Genomic DNA, 24,008 nt, shown 5'->3' with positions numbered 1-24,008 from the left:
TGTTTTGAAATGATCAAAATGAAAGAAACTCATGCATTCACAACAAAGCTGTGAATTCGGAATTTGCCTCTGAATTTGGAACTGATACAATGTTTTTGGGTATCAGCTTTTCCTAGACACACAGGAAAATCTTTTGGCACCCATTCTGCAGATCATCCTTTGCTAAGTTGAGAGTCGTACGTTCCATATCTGATTCAATGGACACGAGGAAAACAAATATATCAGTGAAACCACATCTTTTTCTTTTTGTAACATGGTCAAAAGGAAGTACATGAATGCATCATCTTTATCAACAGCAGAAATTCCAGAACTGTGATAACTTACTCTATTTCAAATATTTTTATATTAATTAATAGTTACAGTAACGTCAGCATAACTTCTACCATGACTCTTGTTTTTCAGTCTTTTACTCGGAACCACACATAAACAAAGAATCTCTCAATTCTGTCTGAATATTATTTCCTCAGCTTTTTAGATTTATTCTATAGAGAGACGTTTCCTTATGTTCCTCAATTTTCTTATATCAGCTACTAATCTAAGCTTCTTGATTAGTATTAGAATTCTTGCTTGATAGAATTCTGAGTTTGACTGAAGCAACTCAGCAAGTATAATGTGACTGAGGCTTTTCTGCATTAAAATATTATAAGGAACAAGCAAAGCTCAAAATCCAACCTCTTGATTGAGAGCATCAAAATTAAAATGCATTAACACATTTAAAAAAAAAGGCTCCAGGAAAAATCATCAAAGCTCACTTTTCTGTCATCTCATTAGTTCACTAAAATTGAAAATCTGTATCTATGACCACATTAATCAATAACACAATTCGTATATGATTTTTCATGCTAAGTTAGTAGAAAACATAATTTATTAGAAAAGTGAGGCTATCCTTGAAACATTACTGTACTTTTTTATTTCTTTCTTTCTTTCTTTTTTTTTTTTTTTTTTTTTTTTTTTTTTTTTAATTAAAAAGACCTTGAATCTGCTGTTATTCTTTGGCACTGGAAAAGCCTGGTAAATGACCTCAGTGTATAATGCAACTGTTGCAATCAAAAAAAGTGCTCAGAACAAATGCCACTGCTTTTTAAATATAATTATTTCTTAAGAGCAGCTTGACAACAAATACTAAATCCCATGTAATTAGTTTGATTAATTAGCAGTCCACAGAGAAATGCCAACTCCCTCTTTGAAAAATGAATCAGTTCTGCAAGAACTTAATTTCACAGAAACACACTACAGAAGTCATATTTCTGCAAAGACCACTAAAACATGTGGAAAAGGTTCTTAGTATAGGTGTTTCATTCTGTTGACATATTACATATTCTGGAATTGAATTATTTGAATAATTTATTTTAAATTAGAAAAAAAAACCAAAACTGTGAACAAGCATGTAATGGAGCAATACATATGCAACTAATAAACCAATATCAATTACATAAAAACCTTCTTTAAAACTAGACTCCCTCAACTGTAACAGCCTCAAAGTAAAATCCCAAGAAAAGAAAATACTGCCACTGATATGTGACAATTTTCCTAAAATACTAAAGTATCGAGAGAGCACAAAGGTAAATTAGGTTGGGTGAATGTGTTTTTCAGCAAATGAAAACTTCTGTTAGTGGTCATTTTGCATGCATTAAGCTTAGCTTTGTAAAACAGGCATGTAAAACAATTCCACAACTGCAATCACTGTTCAGAAAGCAGTAATAAAAACTTTGAATTACATGTTCATGTACGCTCGGTACTCATGGACTAACTAGCACCGGAAAGAATCTCCAGAGGTCACCTAGTCCAACCTCCTACTGAAAGCAGGTCACTCAGGGCTGGGTCTAGGTGAGTCTCAAACACTTTCCGAAATTGAGATTTCACAGACTCTCTGGGATACCTTTACTGATATTAGATCAAAATCTGCTTAAGGGTACAATTAGTCACATCCTGAAAATGCAAATTGTTTATTCTTGCGCATTAATTAACCAGAAATCATATGTGCTGTTGCTACTACTGCAAATGAATGCTAGAGATGCATGCCAATTAGAAAAAGCAGCTTCCATTAATTCACAGTTCTACTCATCATTCATTACATTTGCACAGTGGTTCCTTGACTTAGAAAAAACAGATCTAAGTTCAGCAAATAAGCCAAACTCATATTTTCAATACAACCATCATGAAAGCGTAATGAAAAATTGCTGCAAAATCATATTTGAGAAAGGACTTTCAATATTCATCTGAGTAGTTATAATCAGTAATAAAAAGATGAAACCTCTCACCAAGGTTTCATCAAACCAAACCTCTCACTGTATATTACTATTTCATGTACGTCTCTTACCGGTCTTTCATGTTCAAGGATTGATGACTTTCCTGGCTCATACTCAAAAATGCTTCTTGGTTCAGAACGGAATTTGCGGGTATCTACCTTTCTGTCAGGGGGATCCCAGTCATTTCTAAATAATAAATATGAACAACTGAGTTAATTGGCTGTCAAGCCATCACCTTTACAGCTCTGTAAATGAGACATATACACAAAACCAAATGAATTTAGGCATAGTTTCTCTTTCCAGATTTCAGTTGTGAAGTGTCTGGCCTAGCATCCCATCTTTACTATAGCATTGAAGTTATTATAGCAGTTATTACAGGAGGTATATTCAGTACTGCAAGAAAAATACTAGGTATGTCCAGCCTATGTGATTATTTATTCTTTTAATTGGTGAACCAGTTAAAAACTTTCCTGACATATTGTGTTAAAATACCATGGTATGCCTTCTCAAATTGCCAATTTACTACACCTTAACACAAAATTTATTTTTACTATACTAACATAGATAAAAGAATGGTAGATGTTTTTGTCATCACACAATATGACAGTAAGTCCACATTGAAAAAGTTACACAATTTTCTGAAACAAAAAATGAGGAACTATTTTACAAGAGAGCGTGAAACTTTAATAGGCGTTCTTTGTCCTAATCTGTAGTAGAATTGCTCTTGAATATCCTGTAAATAGGATATTCTGTTTCCTTGGAACTTTGAATAGATAAGCAAGAACAAGAATTCGGAGTCAACTTTGGGACAGAACTTTATCCAGTATCTCTACAATTATAATTTTGTTTTCAAGTTAATAGTTTGATGCAAAGAATACTTTTTTTTTCCAGTCACATACTATGTTGTTTTAATAGCTACCTGCACATTTTGGGTGGGTAGTTTGGTAGTTACTATCACAGTGAGAGCCATCTTCTCATGGCATTTTTGTAGTCACTACCCATATTGTATTTGGAATAACTGTAGCTCTGGGGCAAATGATCCACTAGTAACTCACAGAATGGGTGAAGGAAAGAGGAAGTCTCATCAGTTATATCCTGCACTTACAATAAGAAATAACATGCTCTGGTTAAATTCTATCAAGTTTTCTGATATGACTCAATTTGATGTGACCTGACCTAATAAGGCATGTCACGTGCCTTAAAAATCTATGGGTTAGCTTTTATTTACTGTGCAATTTCTGGAAAACAGATGCATCTATTTATAAAATGCCCTACCTTTCAAGAGAAGAACTTACACATGGCTTTTTATTGTGCATTTTCACTGAGGCAAAACTACACTTTCAGAGGAGAAAACAATTTATTTTTTTTTTTAAGAACAAACTGGAAAATGGTTCTGATCAAGTTCCATTATACTGCATATCACTTTGAAGAAAAAAGGATGCTACTGAAGTTCTGGTTCACACTGAATTCACTTTCATTTACAATGTTTAGCCTATAATCCCTTATGGACTATATTTTTGAGCCCAACTGTTAATGCAAACCGTATCTTGGCCCCCAGCTAGAAAACCGCTATACATGAGGACCTAAGCCTCTTATATGAGATTTTAAATACTCATACTTCATAGGCAATTAAAAAAAGAATCTCCCAATGGCAGGAAAAGATTGATGAGCTATAGCTGTCAGCAGCAGGCAAAGCATAACTAACATGTTTGGCATCCCTTGGCCTGGAGAACCTAGATTTTCACTGCCTGTCCTATCAAGTATGAGATTAAAAAGGAGAGGCTGAACATCCAAATTATGTGCTGCAGCAGTTATTTTCAAGCTTGACAAAAGGAATTGTAACAGTCCTCAGTTTCTGTGACCTAGGCATTTGGCCTAGCACTGGATGATGACTCACGTAACTTCAGAGATCAAAGCTAAGCAGATCTATATTTTAGCCTTTTGCTAAGAAGATCTATGCTTCTGTCTGACTTGCTAACAAATTCAAACCTCTTGGCCTTTGGGAAGTAGTCCAACTCTAACCCTCAACATTTCCACTTGAAAAATGTTTCAGCAACAGGAAGAGCCAAAATCAATAATCATTGAGCAATCTCATTTTCATCTGCAGTATATATACCTGCTGGATTATTTTTTGAATTGCCACTACCTACAGATTTTAGAAAAAGCCATAATCATAAGTCTTAATTTAGTACTTAGTATCCTTTTTTTTTTCTTACTGTATTTTACGTAAACTGCAAATTAATTTTGAATGAAAATTGAAACTATTTAACATCATTCAAATTCTACATATAAAAATATTTACAATGTCCAAACTGACAAAATGGGCTACCTCTGTTTTGTTGCTCGAGTTGTTGAGAAATAGAGGTTGACTGCTATACCTGTAAGTTTTACTCCTTCTTGAATTTCAATTAAAAACAACATTTAGACTCTTTTGCTTTGCTACTGGATATCCTAAGCAGTCTCTCCTACTCAGGACTAACTATTAAAGGCAGCTGCTAGAGCATGGATTCTTCTGAAACACAACAAGCAGGACAATCCCACCAATGAGAATGACAAATACTTTTAAACAGTATCACTTGTAAAACTACGCACTTCTTCAGCAGGTTGAAGAAATGGCAGCACTATACATGATGCCTGCACTGCTGATGAAGATTACCCCTCATCACCTGACTGTCCTTTAAGTGAAGCCCTTACATTTATATCATTCTATAGCTGCTATTTTTTCCTTCATGGTATCTTGTAATTGGAGTACTATACATACCAAGAACACTTTTTGAAAATCTATTAACTTACTTCTCTGGTGTAATCCTTTCCCGCAGACGATGTGGTGGTACTGGAGGTGGCACATGTGGAGGTGGTAAAGGAGATGAGACCTTAAAGGCATCGGAGCTACTGTCAGAAGCGCTTTTAGACAATGGTCTATATGTCTGTGTCTTTGCAGCTGGGTGTGCCTGAGCAGAGAAGGATGGACTGTAGCTACCTAACATAAAACAAAAGCAGAAGTAGTCACAGCATGAGAATGAATTTTAATAAAACACAGAATGCTACAAGAATCCACAGTTAATTAAGTTGCAAGGTTATAAAAATGTGTAAATGCATTTTTAAAAGTATATTATATATATTATACATACATGCTATGTAATTCATTATAATACTTTTCATACATTTATGTATACAGCTACAGGACACACAGGAAAATGCAGTGAAGTTCAAAGAAATTAATGATTAATTGGGGGAGGGGGCAGGAGGGAGAGAAGAGTTATTAGCTGTATGTAGCTATCAGAGCTGTTAATGACAACCAGTTATTAACCCTAAGGCTCATCCTGTCTCTTGGTTTTTCTATGTCCAGCCGGAGGAAGAGAGGCAGGAAATGCACAGTTCTTACATTGTTTTAATAATTACTGCTAGTTTGGGATGGGTAGGCAATTGAATAGGATCTTGAATAACTCTCACACACAAATGCTTTCAATATTACACTAAAAGGTAGTATGAGAGCATGCTGAATGCAACATGAACACTGAAATGGAAGAATTATGAATGGCATTTTTACACAAGGCATGATTTTTTTTTTGCACATATGGTATATTCACATGTCCATTTTTGGTTCTAGTAAATAATTTTGCCACATGGTTATAATATTCTGTAAGATACAATTATTTATCTATATGATTAATATGTTTTTCTTGTGGCTAAATGACATCATCACCAGTGCCTATAAAAAATATGAACAAGTTCGTAAAACAGAAGTATCTTTATAAGGCACTATTACTGCATTTTTAAGACTTTTTGTATTCCCATATATGTAATTAGTATTTGTACTTTCGCACAGTAGATCTCTTTTCCTTTTTATTATGAAAGGCTGTGTTGCTTATACTCATTAGTGAAAATATCTGTAATGTAATCAGAAACTAGAGTATTACAATGTACCCCATCTGCAGTAAGAGGCCCACAGTTGTAATACTTTTCTGTGGCAAGAATGAAACCAAAATTAAACTTAGTTTCATTTGGGAAAAAAGGCATGAAAAACACCAACTGAGATCAAACAAGATGATAAAAAGTGTTTATGCAAGCATTAAAAAAGCAAGCATGAATAGTTAACTACCCCTGTTACTTGCTGACATTAACAAAAGACTCATTTTGAAGTGAGGGAATAATTCCTACCAGGACTGTATGCATAGGCAGTATTATACATGTCTGTGTCGTCATCTACAAAAAGAAATATACATGTTACAGTAATGTAATATGTGCCACTTTATCATAGCAACACAGCTTTGTTCTTGCAAATTCAAACAAGATTAGTACCATATCAAGTGCTGTATTTCTTTTTTTCATCTCATGTAGGCGTTTTCTGAATTCACTCTTTTCCCATTACACTTGGCATAAGCTATTTTGCCATCTTGCTAGTGAAATGGTACCTTCTTGCAATGTCACCCAATATTACTACTGTTTAGCCCCATATAAATTATAGCTGCTTATCTGCTCTACTCCCTTCCCCAAGCCTAATCTCTTACCTTTTGTCTGCTCTTCTCTCACTAGAGGAAGTTAACTCTAAATTTACTAATGTCACCAAGCTCCATTTCAGCAAAAAGCAAAGCAAAGCGAACCAAAAAAAAAAATGTGGAAAAAAATGCAATTCAAACAGAAAACATATCCTCAAATCAGCCTGCACTGTTCTAACACATGAGCTCTCCAAAAGAAAGATGGTGTGGTGGGAGACTTACAGTGGCCAATCGCTCATCCCTATAGATGAGGATTGCTTCACTGAATTCCGTGGTGACATGGAATCACACTGGTTGCATGCCTGGTTTAATCACTTTAATTTTTAGTTTTAGTAATATATTAAATATATTAAATCAATTGTAAATATACAGTCTCTAGAAGAAGAAAATTGCTCTGTCTGCAGAAAAATCTGTAATCAAATTCAACCATTTGATTTGATTCAGTCTCACACTTGGTGAACATTTACATTTTCATATGGCAGCTAATCAAAAAAAAAAAAAAAAAGAAGAAGAAAAGTGCATTTTTATTTTTTTTTAATACCACTGAGAACTACACAGCCAAGAAAACAGCATACTTACCAGGCTTATGAACCATATGGATTTGCTTGAACATTGTCTTGTACCAATCCTTTGGCCTGTCAACTGTCTAAATAAAATATAGTTTTTAACAATTAACAATTAAATTCAAATAATGAAGAAATAAGAATATCTATGTGGACAGATCTGATCAGATATTTAATGTTATTCTGGACACAGGTTTAGTTTTATCATGCTTTGTCCCCTATTCATTATAATCACTTTAATTCCATCTATTTCAGATGGTGTATTTGTTCCTCTCATCCCATCCCTGCAACAAGTTCTGGAAGGCACTTAAGACTAAGTAAGTTCTGTACTTTGATTTTGGAGAATACAGTGCTTAAGAACTCAGGAATTTGTGCCAGATCAAGAGTTTATCTCCTTAGTGCCCTATATTTGACAATGATGAATGCTAGAATGCTATACAGGAAAATACAAACACCTCAGCAATTATAAGCCTACAAGAAGAGTTTCTTTTTAACTCCTGGCAATTTCCAGCTTATATTATCTTCAAAATGCAATTGTTAAATGATGCACATATACTGTGGAATACTACTGAGAAAAGAATTAAGGCAATACTATATTTAAGAATTAATGTTTGGATTGTAAACAAGCAGTATTTAATCAGCAGTATTTAATCAAACAGTATTAATTTCCCTTTCCGGGCAACTTAATTTTCATTTATTCTATTTTGAGAAAAGAGAAACAATATACCTTTTAACATCACTCACTAAATTTTAGTTGTCTTTACTATTTTGAACTAAGCAGTCTAAAAGTTTCCAGACTCTCCTGATACCAACTTTTGACCATGTTTCTAATTGTTTTATCTCTTACTCCTTTGCATTTTCTATTTTTGTTTGAGATTGGATGACAGTGCTTCTGAAAAGGAGGTAACATGAAGGCAAACATATATGCAGTATTATTCTGCTCAGATTCTGTATTTTTAGTTTCTCCACTGTTGTCAGAAAAGCAAAAATTTTAATGCAGATGTATAAAATTATTTTAGAATGTAATGGTGCAAAGGAATAGTTAAAAGGATCCCTCTTATGGAGGGATCTTGCATTAGTTGATGCCAAATCTGCAGTCACACTGCCTACTTCTCTTTACTATGAAAAGTGAAAATCCACGTATTATTATTCTCTACAAAATAGCCTACAGATCTGAGTATGTTCACATGGCTCAATGCCATCTTTACTGAATCACACTTTTGCCTTAAATATTTGTTAAAGTTACTGCGTATAAATAATCTGTTTTGTTAACTTTTGTGAACGAGGAAGAAAATTGCCATTTTGAGGAATTAACATCAGTTCTCATGAAACTGATACTAAATGACTTAAAAAAAACACACAAACGTTTAAAGGAAGAGCTACCAGTTGGCAGAGGAACTCAGAGGTCTGTTGGGGAAGAAAGAAATTTAAATGGCACTTTATGATTTTTACCCAGACCTGACTGCAAGACAGGGATGAAGGAGATACGGTTTTGTACCAAGGCCTTCTGTACCTACCAACATTCCTGACTTCTGTCAATGAGAAGATTCTCAGAAGCAGATTAGGACCATTTTAACATTGTTTCCCTTAAACATCTACAGTAGCAGAACTCTGCTCCTACAAGATCATAAATGCTCAAAAGTTCACAAGCAAATCCAGCAGCTTTGAAGGAATTTATGCTGATATGGTTAACCTCCATGATGGTCCTCATTTCACACATCAGTATAAACCTATAACCATCCCATTCCTCTCTGACTGAATTGGGCCAAGAAGGGTCTTCAAAAGAGCTTGAAACAGTGGTAGGTGAATAGATAGGAAACAGTGCAAAAATACAACAGGTCTGACACTGCTGTTTGTGAAGGGACAAAGATACATCGATATATCTTTGCCATGCCCTCCTAATCTGTCAGGTCCTCTACTAATCCACAGGAGGCTTCCAAACAGAGAGCAGCTATAGAGAAGCTGCCATGTAACTAGAGCAGAAAATCTCCCAACACCTTTCTGATCATTTGAACTGTTATCTCATCACCTCCGCCCCATCCCTCACCACTGGGTTTAAAGCCTCAGCCAATTATTTGACTTTACATTATAAACCAGACAGGATTATTTCAGGAATAGAATAAATTAATTTTAAAATACGTGTTCTCAATCTATATTCACTAATCCCACATGCCAACGTTTGTTTGAGGAACTAGCTGTATTCACAATGCACCAAGCCATTCAGATGACATCCTGCTTTGCATACATTATGATTGTTGCAATTAAAGGCTGGAACACGTTATCACCATATGTGAATGAACAATCAGCCAAATATCATGAGGAGGACATAAGGAGTATCTGCAGTTGGTACCTAGGAGACTTCATAATCATTGCAGTATTCTAATAATCCATTAGAAAGTATGCAATTAAAGCAGAAATTCGTGGGGATTTATGATTTTCAGTGGACTTCTTGTGCATGTGTATGTTTTGTTTTTCCTAGATGAAATGTTACATCACTAACTACAGAAAAGAAATCTGATGGGACTTGATTTTTACATTTTTTTTATTAAATAGAGGCCTTTTTAGTGCACAGATTAATTTTGATAGTTAGACATGAATCAATCATTTTGGATAGTCTCAAGCAGTGCAGTCATACTGCTTTTTGTGATTCTGTTTTTTCCTTTCATAGGACACTGTCAGTGGTGAAGTCTAGTGTTGCCATTTGACTGCTTTTCTGAGTGAACAGCTTTTTACTCTCTTTTTCAAAGACTTCATTTTTAAAGCCTTGGAATTTCATCATCTTTGGGGCAGGGCTTGGCACGGTGGCAGAACTTAATGATCTGAATTTTCAGGCTTTGGGTTTGCACTTCCCAGAGCTGGCAGGAGCTAAAGCAGTACAGAGGTAACATGCTGACATGGGATGGAGGTTCTGAGAGAAGGGACAGCTTTATAGCAGCCCTTCCCCTCTCAGCACCTTTGGGCAAAGGGTTTGCAGGAATGGAAAGCGAAGGTAACATCACTGCTTTCCTTGGATGAACAGCTGTCACTAACCATGCTCTGAGGGGAAAGACAGAATTGCAGGAGATCACCACAACTTGAAAAATCTCTACTTCTGAAAAGCTCTCCAAATCTGGAATACAGATACTCTCAAATTCTTATTTAAAAGCTTCCCTTTGAGTAGTATACCGTTTGAGAACACATTGTATATGTTACCTATCACCTCTGAATCTGCATTTAATGCTTTTTAATAGAATATTGCCATTTTCATTGAGATGGAAAAATAAGAAATTTATGAACTTTGCATGCAACCATAAGCTCAACTAATTTGAAACCTTTCTCCCTTTAGATGGTGTAAATCTGAACTTTCTCGGAGAAGATTCCTATTTGGATTTTCCCCTGACCTTGGACAGAGAGTGAGTGATATATCCTACCTTCTCGTGTTCATGGGAACTGCAGTTATAGCACTTTTGCATGCTTCTGCATAGTACTGCACTTCTGAGAGATGTCAAGGTGCAGCATATTTGAGTCTTTTGCTGACAACTATATCACCTTTGTTCTCACATAACTGGGGTACTACGGGCTCAAATACACTTGCATATATTTAAAATGTAATCTCAAATCAATATCTTGAAAATGACCTCAAGTCCAGCTAAATCTTAAAAAAAAACCAGCAGTGTAAGGACACAAAATAGCATATGAGACAGACAGACACAGACATGCTAGCATAATCCTATGCCTCATCATCAGAATCAGTTCTGTAACACTAAGTTTACAAGCTGCAAGACATTTTGAAATTGAAATATAACCAAAGATGAAAAGCTAATCCAGATGAAAAATGTCCTAATTCAAATTACATTACATTTTCAGAAGAAAATCTTAGAGTATCAGACCATACAATCTGAAAGTTAAATATAGGTTGGCAAGTTGCCAACTCTGTTAAGCGCACTTGAGGGGGATTTCTGTTATATTCTTATGTAACTAATATGCACCCTATTAGAGCAATCTGCTATTTAAAAAAAAAAAAAAGAAAAAAGAACAGAAACAATGACTTTATCCTGTATAAAGCAAAGGGACATATTTACTTAAAGAAGGGGTAGGAAGCTAGAGCATTATTGCAAAGAATTGTATTCATTTTTAAATGATTATGATTGTCTTATTTTTACATCAAAAATATAGCAAGAAATGCCAGTTTCCCCCCGTTCTTACCAAAATTGTCCCCAGCTTACCACTTATTCTGAATTTTTCCTATTGCTTTTCTCCATCAGTTCCTGCTTTTCCCCCTAATTTTTCAATCCATTGAACTGGTTCTTGGCAATTATACCACAGCCCCGTAAGTCAGTACTGGCAGAGAAGATATATCCAACAGTTGCTACATCCTTGGCACCTCACAAAGACTTCACCTGCAAGGGCTCTGCTGCTTTCATCCTGGCTCCCACTCTTCTTACTCTTTCTCCGTCTAGCACAGCACTTCTCCAGCTGGGAAGGCCAGTAAGCACTTCCTTACAGACCTAGTGCAGCTGCCACTGTGCTCTCTGGACCAGCCAGAAGAGGCTGCCCTGACAGCAGAATGGAAAGAATGCTTCAGCACAATGAAAACAAAACTCTTCAGTCCGACATCTCGGGACCACTCAAGCAGTGACTAGTGGCAGATGATCAAAACTGGGCTAGTCACGATGAAAAGGTTTCCACACTGTTCATTTATATGTCAGCCACGGGCACTATGATCATATATTGTACTTCTGCAAAAATACCAATCACTTAGATTATTATCTGCACGAAACTATTTGTTTCTATACTACACTGATCAAATGACAACCACTGCTCCCCAAAATGCAGAAGTGTGAGATTTATATATATATGTATACACATATACATGTGTACTTGCACTCACACAGAAATATAGTCCGTATGAACTTGTCTTTAGAAATGACAACAACACAAATACAGTTATTGCAAATCTCCAAAAGGGAAGGAATACAACTGAAGAAAGAAACACAAAATTTTGATTACTTCTAATTAAACTAGAAACATGAAGTTTCCCAATTATGCTCCCATCAGCATTCTCCTTTTCCGTCAGCACACAATATTATATTCACGAGCTGCCTGATTACGCATGCTGTATTCCTCATTATATAAGACTGGAAGAATGTGAAAAACCCATTACCAACAATCAATTCATTGTATGAGTTCATACACAGATTCCCCAGAATTTCCTACCGTTCTAATTGCTGTAGGGATTCCAGATTCATCTACCGGGCCAATCCCTGCATAATGTGGAGCTTTAATGACTGTAATTTTTTTTTCTTCTTCTGAAGATCTACAGATTGGTATTGTACTGGTGGTGCTGCTGCTGCCAACACTCTGAACATGCTGTGAGTATGTCTCTGTGGACTCTGGAAAGATAACACGACAGAATATTGTATAACGATATAATAATCATACTTGGCAGTTGTAACACACTTCCTAATTTCTGTATACTTTACAAAGAAGGACAACAATATTAAAAAACACATACATATAGAACACTTCATAAAACCATCATCTTAGCTGGGGATGAATTATAAAATTATTTATGCATTAGGCTGTTAGACAAGATGTACTTTGCTGCATCTTGCTCAGGAAAAAAGCGAAAAAAAACACAAACCCAATGCCATCTATTGAGAAATAGTGGGAGCTGAACTTTTTTCCTATAAACTCTTGCACCTTTCCTAGTCATCCTTTATACTAATGACAGAATTTCTGAACTTCTCCTCTTCCAAATATAGCAAATATAGAAAATTATTGTTCTGTAAGTACAGCAATACATTGCAACAAGTTCTCCACAAAGACTTAGATGAAATGTATTTAGAGACATAAAGTTTGATGCATTTGAATTACAAAAAACAAAACAAAACACACACACACAAAAACATCCTATGTACAATTTTTGCCTGCTAAAGTTATATTGTTTTTTTAAGTAGCTCCTTAGATAATCCAAATAAATGGACCTCAGAAACTTGGCACCTATAGAGCAGCATTAGGATCCACCTACAGAACTTGTGAACTGTGCAGACTGCTGCTGGTTCACAGTGGTTTGCAATATTTCTACTCCTCTCCCTAAATCCTCCTTAAAAAAAAAAATAAAAATAAATAAAATAAAAATAAAAATAAAAATAAAAATAAAAATAAAGGCCAATACTATCATCTCCCTCTAAAATTTAGAGGGAGCCATTTATTTAACAAAAAAGCCCACCACACTGCTGGGATGCATCATGTGACAATTTAGATGATGGACTTTCCTTCTGCAGGAAGAAAAGCCCTACTCCATCAAGCAGTATGTTTCAGTAAATTAGTGGGTTGCTATGACAAACAATGTTGTTTTGTTTTTTTTTCAAGAGCAGGTACAGTGCCCACAAGATATTTTAACCACAGGATACATTAACGCAAAGAGTAAAAAAATAAATACATTTATTCTAACATTACTGGTGAAGATTAAGATGGCCTTTCATGTGACATTATTTTCAAGAAAATATTTGAATTTTAATATAAATCAGTGAAAGGAGCTCTGGTGACTGAATGCTCTGATTTTAATTTTAATATTTCTGCTCACTGCAGAGAGCTGGATTTGGCATGACTATTTCAGCTGTTTACTCAAGTTTGAAGTCCTGCAAATAATCCAGTGCTACACATATATGGTGAGGGGCAACTCTGTGTGGCACATCTGAATACTTGGGCCTTCTTCCCAAAATGCATGAAGTTAAATTTAGAAAACATTTGCAACCTGATCCTTCATTCTCTGTAGTCCTCAAACTGAGGCCATCAGTCAGATTTTTACATAAGCAAGGAGAATAAATCAGACTGTTATTGTGGACCACAGAACTTCAACATCATACAAGAGTATGAATCATAGGAAAACACTTTCCTTGTTGCAGGTGTTTCTAAACCTTGATATACCTTTAGCTCAGCAACCTGGAAGCAGTCAAAGAATCTAGTATTTGGGGATGTGGAAAAACCCGTATGTACAGTTACGGCATTTAGTAATAAGATACAGACAGCAACATCTATCTAAGCCCTAAGTCTCAGAGTCAGAACTGTTATTTAATTTCCCTTCATGTAGAACAAAAAAAGTAAACTTCTGGACCACATCCAGGATCCTGGACCATGTATGTTCTTATCTGAATATGCAAACACTGGTAGAAAAAGCAGCAAGCAAATGATTGTACTTGCAGAACGAGATTGTACTGGCAAAGCTCTGTTACAAGGCTAATGTAAGTATTTAAACAAACAAACAAAAACAGATACAACCCCCTCCGCCCCCCCAAACACAACAATGACCTACAAAATACATAAACAAATTTTAAATTGACATGGCTTTAGGTGTCTAAAAGCCCAGAGCCCCCCCCTTTGTTGGCAGTATTTCGACTGAAGATAATGGGATTTGTGGGGAGAAGTAATGTACAAAGTCGGTCCTTGATTTCTTAAAGAGGGCAAACCCTGAAATGGGCTGTACAGGTTGAGTTGTTTTAATATATGCTCTCTTTCCTCAGGAAAGCTAGTGGAAAAGTGGCAAGAGGTCACTCTCACAAACATAAGGATAAGCAATAAAACTTAATAGTAACTCCAGTTCAGGAGCAAAATTATATCTACCAATAAATGCTATTATTTTTTGCATTTAATTCCCAAAGTAAATGAATAGACAATACCTTCATTATGGATGTGAAGCACTTTGCAATTGTTTGCAATCTTGGCCACATGAATTGGAATACGTTGCGTAATGTATAAAGCAAACATTCTGTGCAAGGCTTACCCATCATCCTGCCATGCTGCATGATAACAATGTTGGAATTGAGAGAAGCTGGTGGAGGGTAAGCTGAAGAAGGGGAAAAAGGCCTTTGAAAGTGACTCACTGGGCTGGCAGCAGTGCCAGAGTTCCCATTCACTGTGATCTGAGCCTGAGAGAAACAAAACAATATCCCATTAAACCACACACAAAGCCCTCTGAATACCATCCCAAACAAAGAGTGATGTAAGACTGTCATCCACACAACAATTTCCACTTGTCAGGTATCTAGCCGCTATTGCATCTGCATTCACTGTAATACAAAACTCACCATGTGGGGAACAGAAAGTGTTCCTTGTATATATATATATGCATGTATATATATATATATATATGCAGATGTGTGTATATATATATAATATATATATAATATATATATATTACCTGCCCCCTTCCCTCCTTGTATGTGCTGCCTCTGAAAGCATGCTGAAGATGGGAAGGTGACAGAAGGAGCAAGCAGGGTTGAGGCAGTAAAGATGAGCTGCGCAAACAATGTCTGCACAGATCTGACATCAATATAAAATGCAGACGGGAATAAAAGTTCCTCTCCTCATGTGACAAAGGCTGCCTGCCACAGATCACTCACTCCAGCAGACGCTTTCCCTTGATCCGCATGCTCCACCCCCATTGATATTAATGGGGACTTCTGAGCAGACTGAAGGGAGAAGTCTCATTAGGAGCAGCAAAAGTGAGAGAGCCAAAGCTTTAGAAAATGGAAGCCAACTGGAGTGACTACAGGATGGTGATGTGTAATCTATCACAGCAAAAATAAATGTCACTGATACACACACACACACAAATCTACAAACAAAACCATGCCATGACAGCAAATAACAAATAAATAAAATGGGAGAGCTAAGCAAACTGTCAGTAAAACAACATCACAAGCCAGTTGGCTGTTAGTCACAAAAGGTATTTTTGACAATGATCTTCCCTCGCCCCAGGTTTTGAACCCCCCTGCCTGGGCTGTAGCGCATTTATGGGGAGCGGTGCAAGGATCAAAACAGAGACAGTGAGAAAGCACATTGAACGAAATGAGAGAAAAGTGAAAGGGAGGGAAGCTTTCTAAAACATCTCTTTTAAAGTCTGAACATCTGGAGTGTTCCAAACTGCCCAGTTTAATATAGCAAAAGTCTAATTAAAATCCATAGCATATTGTTATTACATTTGAAAATGAAATAGTTCATGACCTCTTATATATATTTGTGTTTGGTAGGCTGCTCATTTGATTTGTAATTTTTTAACATCTTAGCCTCCAGTAGGTAGGAGAGAGAAATGAATTGTCTCCTATACAAGCATCATGTGAACTCCTAGATGCATCCAGGGATTTGACATGTTAAGGATGCCTGTTAGAAGTGAGTTCAAAAGTTGTGTTGTGATGTTTCCATCAAAACTTTTGTGTTTAAATAAAACATTAATAAATGTTTATAAATTTATAAATTTATAATTAATAAAATCAAAAACCAAAATGGAAAGTTGGCTTTTCTCGCACCATTCTCCAAAAGAACTTGGTGCTCTATCAGCTCAAGGCCAGCATTTCAAGAGCTACGAAGTAATGTTTTCAGCTGAGGTTCTTCAGTGAGGCCAACCATCTCTACACTAGTTCAGAGGTTCACCTGTTGTCCTCTTCTGAACCTTGTCTTTTTGGGAAAGCTTGTTTCAAGGGAAGACAGGGTGCAGCTATGTCTGCAACCTTATACCTTCTTATTCATTTACTATGGCATTTGGTTCTCTGAAGAAGAGAGAACTAGTGTGAGTTCTTTGTAGAACAGGAAGCTACTCCTATAAACTTCTATAATAAAAAAATGAAGACATTTGTGTGATGTGCTTTACCAAATGGCCAAGTCAGACAGTAAGGCTCTTACACTAAGTGGTACACAGTATTATGAAAACAAGATGTACACAATTTGCTGATGGACATCAACCGTTAAGTATAGGCATGGAATGACCACATATAACATTTCTGGGTTTGGTCCTAAAGGTTTTAGAGAGGATAGCAACTCAAATAGTATAATATTTTAGTTTTTAATTACCTTCCCCCCAAAATATATTTTGTTGTCACTGTTAAATTTATGTATCCAATACTTATTGGACTGGTGGGAGGGTTAACTATAAAAAGATAGTTTTGAGAAGTTTCAAGATGCTTTTGGGACTGATGCTGTTTCTTCTCACAGAATCAGCTGTAAAATCTTTTTTCTCCTAAGCTTTCTTGACTAAGGATATCAAGAATAAACAAAAATCCTTAAATTGGTCTTTGAAACTGTGGCTCCATCTTATGTAGGCACAGTGTTGGATTGCACAATACTATATTGCTTTTATTGCTCTCTCAGTGGTTTTCATCTACACAATGAACCAGAGTCTCCTTTAAGAATGAAGATCATTACAGAGATAATACAGGGATAGAGCCACTAACAACAGACATACACGTATATGTGTGCCACCAGCTTCCCCCTCGTTTTCTTATTTCATAGATGCATTTACAATCATTTGGCCCTTGTGTACAGAGGTATGGAGACAAAGACTCTTGCACAAAGCAGAGGTGGGTCTGGCCATCATTTTAATCTCTCTGTGGGGCTCTGATGACTGTTTAGGACTTTTTGTTCTTTGGTGGGAGACTCATCCATTCTCTTGTCCATAAGTGGTGAACCATGTTACATTCAACACTGCCTGGCCATGTCTAAGAGAGAAAATGGTGGCCAAACCTGACCATAATAGATCCCTTTACAGGGAGACTACCCAAAAAAGGAAAGAAAGGAAGGACTGTTCTCTTTAGCTTACAAAGAAAACAAATACAGTTAGCTGATTATTTTAGAAGGAGGTTAGAAGAAAATATAGATGTTCCATGCTTCGCATAGCTAGTAGATGTCTCTGCAGTGATTGTGCCTTATTTACACATAACACTCTATATTGATCATAGCATCTTTGATTACAACTACTGGACAGTATGCAGATTAACAGTATTGACACTTTACAAAATTTTAGGCTTCACAGCTGTGTTACAAGAGTTAGGAACGCCAGCTTTTACGTGCCTGTTAATAAAAACATCAATCACAGAACTGTCTACAGATCATTGACTCTCCTATGTGCAAGTTTGGGCTAAAACTACATTTTAGAAAATGTATCTGAAATGAAAAAAAATACATACACTGTTCGTTCTTTTTAGCCTACCAAGTGCTCTGTTTAGGCTGGAAAATGATAGCATGCTGAAGTACTTGTACAATATTGAAATGCTGTTGTTACACAGTAAAAGGTCTCAGAACATTTCACAGTTTTGTAATTCAGCAATAAATTGCTCAATACTAATGAAGACTCTGTTCTGACTCATTTTGGTCATGCAGATAATTTCAAAAGAAAAGTGATCTGGATTTGACCCAAATTCTATGCCTTCTCTCTACCCATATGTGAGTGTACTAAGGTACAGAACAATGAACATACATATAGAACAGGTAATTGCATGCTGCTGTTTTCCTTGAGTTAACTGAGAGGAAAGTAACAGGACACTTGGATACTAGAAGATTATTTATGAAGTTCACTCCTGTAAGAAACAGTGCTTAAGGGAAAGGTCAGTTAGAGGACAGAAAATCAGTTTCATGCAGTCAGTGGCTATGGCTGGGGGAAAAAACCTGTGTTAAATATTGCCAACATTTACTACGAATTTACAAGTTATATTATTGAAATCTCTACCTCAGTATAAACCAAAAAATGGTGGTAGCCAAGAGGCCCCAACTCCACAAACCTGTAAATCATTAACAGTATTTTAAACATACCTCTACAAAAGCTACAGACCATTTGCTTTTAATGCATTGGGAATGAATATTTTTTGAATTTACTCTCATTTATTCTATGCAAAATGTTCAGTACACCTTGGCTGACCACATACATGTGCAACAACTTGGTACCATTTCCCTGTCTATTACCAAATCAGCTATGCAGACTATTTGTTTAAACATCTGTTACAAAACATATTTTCAGACTATGAACCCAGAAAACTAACAGAATTACATAGACGAATGTCTAGTTGAATGTCATAGATGAATGTCTATGTAATGGGATAACAGACAAGTCTGAATTGTTTTCCCCTCTGACAACCTGTTTGAACAAAAAGGAGGAGGAAAAAAGGAAGGATAATTACATGTGAAGTGGCAGCAGTGTTGGTTAAGGTGGTGCCATCTGACACAGCAGACATCTGGCTCAAGGTTGGGGAAGGTGTTTCAGAGCAGTCAGTAGTATCATAGCTACAAGTCTGCAGCTCATCTAGAATGGCTGTGGAGGACTCACTCACTGTGCGGGAGGAGCACTCACTCATGGCAGAATCTGTGCTTACAGAGGCTGTTTCGTTCCTGTGGATAATACTTTCAGAAGCTAGGAATGGGTATTTATATGAAAATTGTGAAAGGGCTGGGGTTTTATAAAAGCGTGAAGGCAAAAAGTCATCAAGCGCTGGCAAAGAATATGGTACTAGATGGGTGCCACTGTCTGGTGAGAAAGAGGCTCTGTTAACTGGTACCACAGGAGGAGGAAGAGGCAGTGGAGAAGCTTCTGTTGCTGTTTGTCTGTGTGTCTGTGAAGCATTTACCTCCATCACAGGGGCAGTTACTTTCTGGTTTCCAAGCTGAGATTTGAGGGAAAAAAAAATAAGAAAGAAACAGATTACCAAATGAATAAAAACGTTTCCCTTTGCCTCTTGCTGTGTGTAGGAGAATTACAAAAGTGTAAGTTTTTCAGCAAGCCTAGGAAGTTCACATTCACATGGATTAGGAAATAAATCAACCATACTCTATATTAAAGCAGAAAAACATGAAAGAAATTAATGCATCAAATACTAGTGGAAGCAATGCCAGAAACCACAGTGTTTTGGGGATGAATATTCCATATATTGGAATATATGGAACGAATATTCCACAACATATTCCATATATTAATACGGTCACACTATTTTATACTTATACATAAATATGAGGCTAGAGAATATTTTATTTTTATTTTTTATTTTTTGTAGAAGGAAAAAGGCATCTGTGAGCCTGATCTCCATAAATGTTGCTCCTTTTTTAAATCAAAAGATGGGTATCACTTTGAAACTGTAACATACAGATGGGCAGGACTGCAAGCTAAATGGAAATGCTTGTCTTGAATGTGCACATGACCCACAAGCAATAGATTGTGGATTTTTTTGCTCTTGTGACTGAATACTTCTTCTCCACTGCCTCACTGATGGTAACGTTTGGATGATCTTGGAATTTCCAAGCACTCTGGAAGCACCCTGTCAGCCTACTGGATAAGGTGTAAGTATATCAACCATTTCAACATCAGAGGACACAAGGATTGCTAAACTATCTGGTATAAATCTGAGGAAGAACAATGATTGGGAATACAAGAACAGGACAGGGATGATTTAGCACTGAAACAAAACACACTACTTGGCTGGCTTCAGCACCATTCCTTAAAAGCATAAAGGAATATCCTCAAAAAAAAAGTGCTTCTGAAATTTCACACATTATGAGCTTTATGTTTTGATAGTTCAAATCGGTCACAAGACACTGGTTTTAAACTAGTCCTGAAACTGACTTTTAGTATCCACAAATTGTTTTAGAATTAAAGATACATGAAAAACGTCTTGGTGTCCAGCCTTTGTTAATCAGACGCACAAATTTTTCTATATTGCCCATCAGCTGCAAGCTTTCCATCAATTTCTGAAATACGTCAAAGTACTTCAGCACTGGTGGTTTCACTTTCGACAGAGCTAACAAGCTCTGGAATAGCTGCAGGGCAAGAACATTTGGGATTAAAATTTATTTAAAGGAGAGGACAGTAGGATACCACATGCAGCAATTACTACTTAAAAACAAAAACAAACAAAAAAAAAAACAAAAAAAACATTTACTCACAAATATCACACTGTTACTGAAGATAATGTTTTTTTTCCTGTGTTTGAAATATGCAGACATCTTTAACTCTAATCATTCAAAAATGTTTTAAACCATCAGATTAAAATGCCATTTTGGCATTTTAATCCACAATCTGAAAATATCTTGTAAAGCCCTAATAGAAGACTTGGAACACAACCCAGCCTTTGCCACTTGTGAGAGATCACTGGGGGTCCAGTTCCATAATCCTTGCTGAGATCAACTAAAAATTACACAAATAGTCTTGCTGAGGTCAACAGGACCATCCCTACGAATAAGCACTTCAGAGAAGGATTTTCAGCATATGAAGAGATACCCAACACTTGTTCCACATGCTTTGAAATAACTGTTTGGCATTACAGAACCTATCGAGTACACAAAATGAGCCAAAACCTACTGTTAAAATTTGCAGTTAAAACAGTAAAAACAAACAAAACAAAAGCACACATCATCAAACAGCTTAAAATTCAAATCTTTTTTATCAGATATAATCTGATTTCAATAAGCAATGTTTGAAATCTAATACTTAAAAAAAAATCTTTCCATATAGTAACTTTAAACAAATTACTGATTTAGAAAAATCAATAATCAAATGGATGACTGTAAAAAGAAACAACATTTTTAGAGATAACTAATTTGCCAATGGAAACTTCAAATATCAAATTAAATAAATACTTAAACTTCAAATATTCAAATTAAAATATAATGAAAAGCAATCATAAAATGTTGTGAAACAGCTGGTCATACAGCATAACATATCAGGAGCTTAAGATCTATGCATTTAAGTACACATGTAACAGTAATTTCACTTTACTGTTAGACACATAAAGGTAAAACAGAACTATCCTTCATGGTGTATTTCAACATCCAAGTCAGAATTCAATATCTCTAGTGAATGACACAAACCAGGAGATAATGCAATTATGTGTATTAAAATCTGAAGTTCCTGAGTCCAGATATCCTCTCAGTATCCCCAGAAGAAAAGCTGCATGACTGTGCTACAATAACTAAATTGATCTCTGAATTGTTAAAATAAAAGGTAACTTTGGAGACTCAGGAAACCTGGTAAGCTTGCTGGCTTCAAACTGAGATGATTTCCTGCATGCTTGAGAAAAGTAAGGATGGACAACACAAGGAAAGATATTCAGGGTGCATCCAGAGAGCAAGTGAAATGGAATTCTTAAATAATTAAATACATTTTGCTTGGCAAATGATAGCTGATTTCATCAAGCCAAATTCTTAAATAAAATATAACGTTATGATTCTTACAACATTGGTAGAAGGCACACAGCCATTCTAGGTACTGATTCTCAATATGAAGTTTCTCAGCTTTGTAGAGAAAAACTTGAGTATTCTGGCTGGTTCCAGAATTCTGTCACAGATGTAATCATCACTCTGGCAAAGAGTGGCTGAAAAAGTGGCTGAAAACAATATATATATATATTTTTTAAAGTGAACTGATTAAACCATTTAAAAAACTGGTCTTTTTCAACATGGAGTGCTGGCAAGCACTAAATAGCAGGTACATTTGGCTACTGCTAAGCCACATTCTTCACCACCATGAAAAATGAAAAAAACAAGGTTGAATACATTCAAAAAACCTCAAGTTTTAATACCAGTTCCATCCACTGTGCTTCTAATTAGGTTTGCTATTTTCATAGCCCAAGAAATACTATAAGAAGTCATGTGGATTAACTGTCAAACAAGTATTTCATCTGTTAGAATGATGAAACATCAGACTACATAATTATCTTGGGCTGTGGAGCAACACTTGAGAAATAAATATCAACACAGTCTTGGAACAAATTGAAAGTCTTAAGCACAGCTTTCAGCTGGTCTTCAGAAATGTTCACTTTTCACCAAATATTAAAACGTCACACCTGAAGCATACAATTTCCACCCAATTCTCATGAAGTAGACAGACTAGAACAGGTTTTGTCCTCTATCATATTAACACAAGATTTGTGGAGTGCTGCAAAGTTACTCATGACACCAAAGTACTGGCCTTGCTTCAACAGTCAAGACACAGATACGGAGACTCAAAGATGAGTGAATAAATTCATTTTGTTAATAAATAGCAGAGTTTAGTAGTTAACATTCAAATTAAACCCATACATTTGTACAAATGGGTAAAAATACCTCTATTTTTATTGATAAAAGCTGATGTCAAAATGTCCAAACTGATGCTGCAAGTTACATTCCTATGTCCATTTTTACTAAGTAACTCTATTATTCTAAAACTCAACATACGAAGGCTATTCAGCTCTTGTGCAAAAATGCACTAGTGATATAAAAAATTATGTGCTGGATTTTCTTTGCTTGCTGTCTGTCCCCAAAACATTAAAACTGGTCTCGTCTCCCTTCTACATTACTCACTACATTGTCAATACCTACCATACAATAATGCCTGTATTAGATAAAGCTGTTCAGAAATTTTTTTGAATAATAGGTCATTTTCTTAGATTCACTTATCTACAGCTATAAGGCTGGCCAAGGAAATTTCTAAGACAGTAGCCTTTATTCATCCATGACACCAATACTAAACCAAGTGTTCACCATCTGTGGAGTTCAAGCAACCAGGGCAAATGTTTTGCACCCTCAGTTTTAGAGAGCAGTATCTAGAACAAGATAGCTCTCATAAAAGCAGGAACTAAATGAAGATAAAAATATGAAGTGTTTATTTCAGAAGTTGCAGCTCAGAGTTCTTCCATCACTTTAGAACTTCTACTTATAAGAAGCTTGGACAATAAAACTTACTTCCATCAGTCTCATATTAACAAATATTTTTTTTTTTGTTGAAAAAGATTAAGATATGCAGCATGGTACAGAGTAGCAGGATCTCTCAAGACTTTAAGTAAACCAAAAAAAAACGAACACAAAAAACCTAAAAACACAATACTGAGTAACTTGAATGCTTCTCTTTTCACGTATGCTTTTCAAGGGTTTAACCCTTCTCTGAGTAGGAGTGTTTACAAAATGTCACTTGGTGAGTCATA

The 24,008-nt window shown here is 35.9% G+C and overlaps 1 protein-coding gene across 7 annotated transcripts in view; it reads right to left on the bottom strand.

Annotated features, from left to right (window-relative positions):
- SORBS2 (sorbin and SH3 domain containing 2) overlaps nucleotides 1-24,008 on the bottom strand; it is a gene marked incomplete at its 5' end in the record, with an annotated part of 156,767 nt that overhangs the window by 41,762 nt on the left and 90,997 nt on the right. For 3 of the 7 annotated variants that reach the window (XM_084286702.1, XM_084286701.1, XM_084286705.1), the window contains 6 exons: nucleotides 2,321-2,435; nucleotides 5,043-5,229; nucleotides 6,411-6,455; nucleotides 7,328-7,394; nucleotides 12,508-12,683; nucleotides 15,077-15,221. In XM_084286702.1, coding sequence (XP_084142828.1) covers nucleotides 2,321-2,435; nucleotides 5,043-5,229; nucleotides 6,411-6,455; nucleotides 7,328-7,394; nucleotides 12,508-12,683; nucleotides 15,077-15,221 — 735 coding nt within the window. Of the gene's footprint in view, nucleotides 1-2,320; nucleotides 2,436-5,042; nucleotides 5,230-6,410; nucleotides 6,456-7,323; nucleotides 7,395-11,690; nucleotides 11,715-12,507; nucleotides 12,684-15,076; nucleotides 15,222-19,685; nucleotides 19,722-24,008 lie in introns of those variants that run through there. The other 4 variants (XM_084286703.1, XM_084286704.1, XM_084286706.1 and 1 more) reach the window with 4 other exon arrangements.

The sequence above is a fragment of the Netta rufina genome (genome assembly GCF_964035555.1).
Source record: "Netta rufina genome assembly, chromosome: 4".
In the NCBI taxonomy this organism is placed as follows: Eukaryota; Metazoa; Chordata; class Aves; order Anseriformes; family Anatidae; genus Netta; species Netta rufina.
Note: the sequence above shows the minus strand (reverse complement) of the source record. Positions and strands in the feature narration are given on the sequence as shown.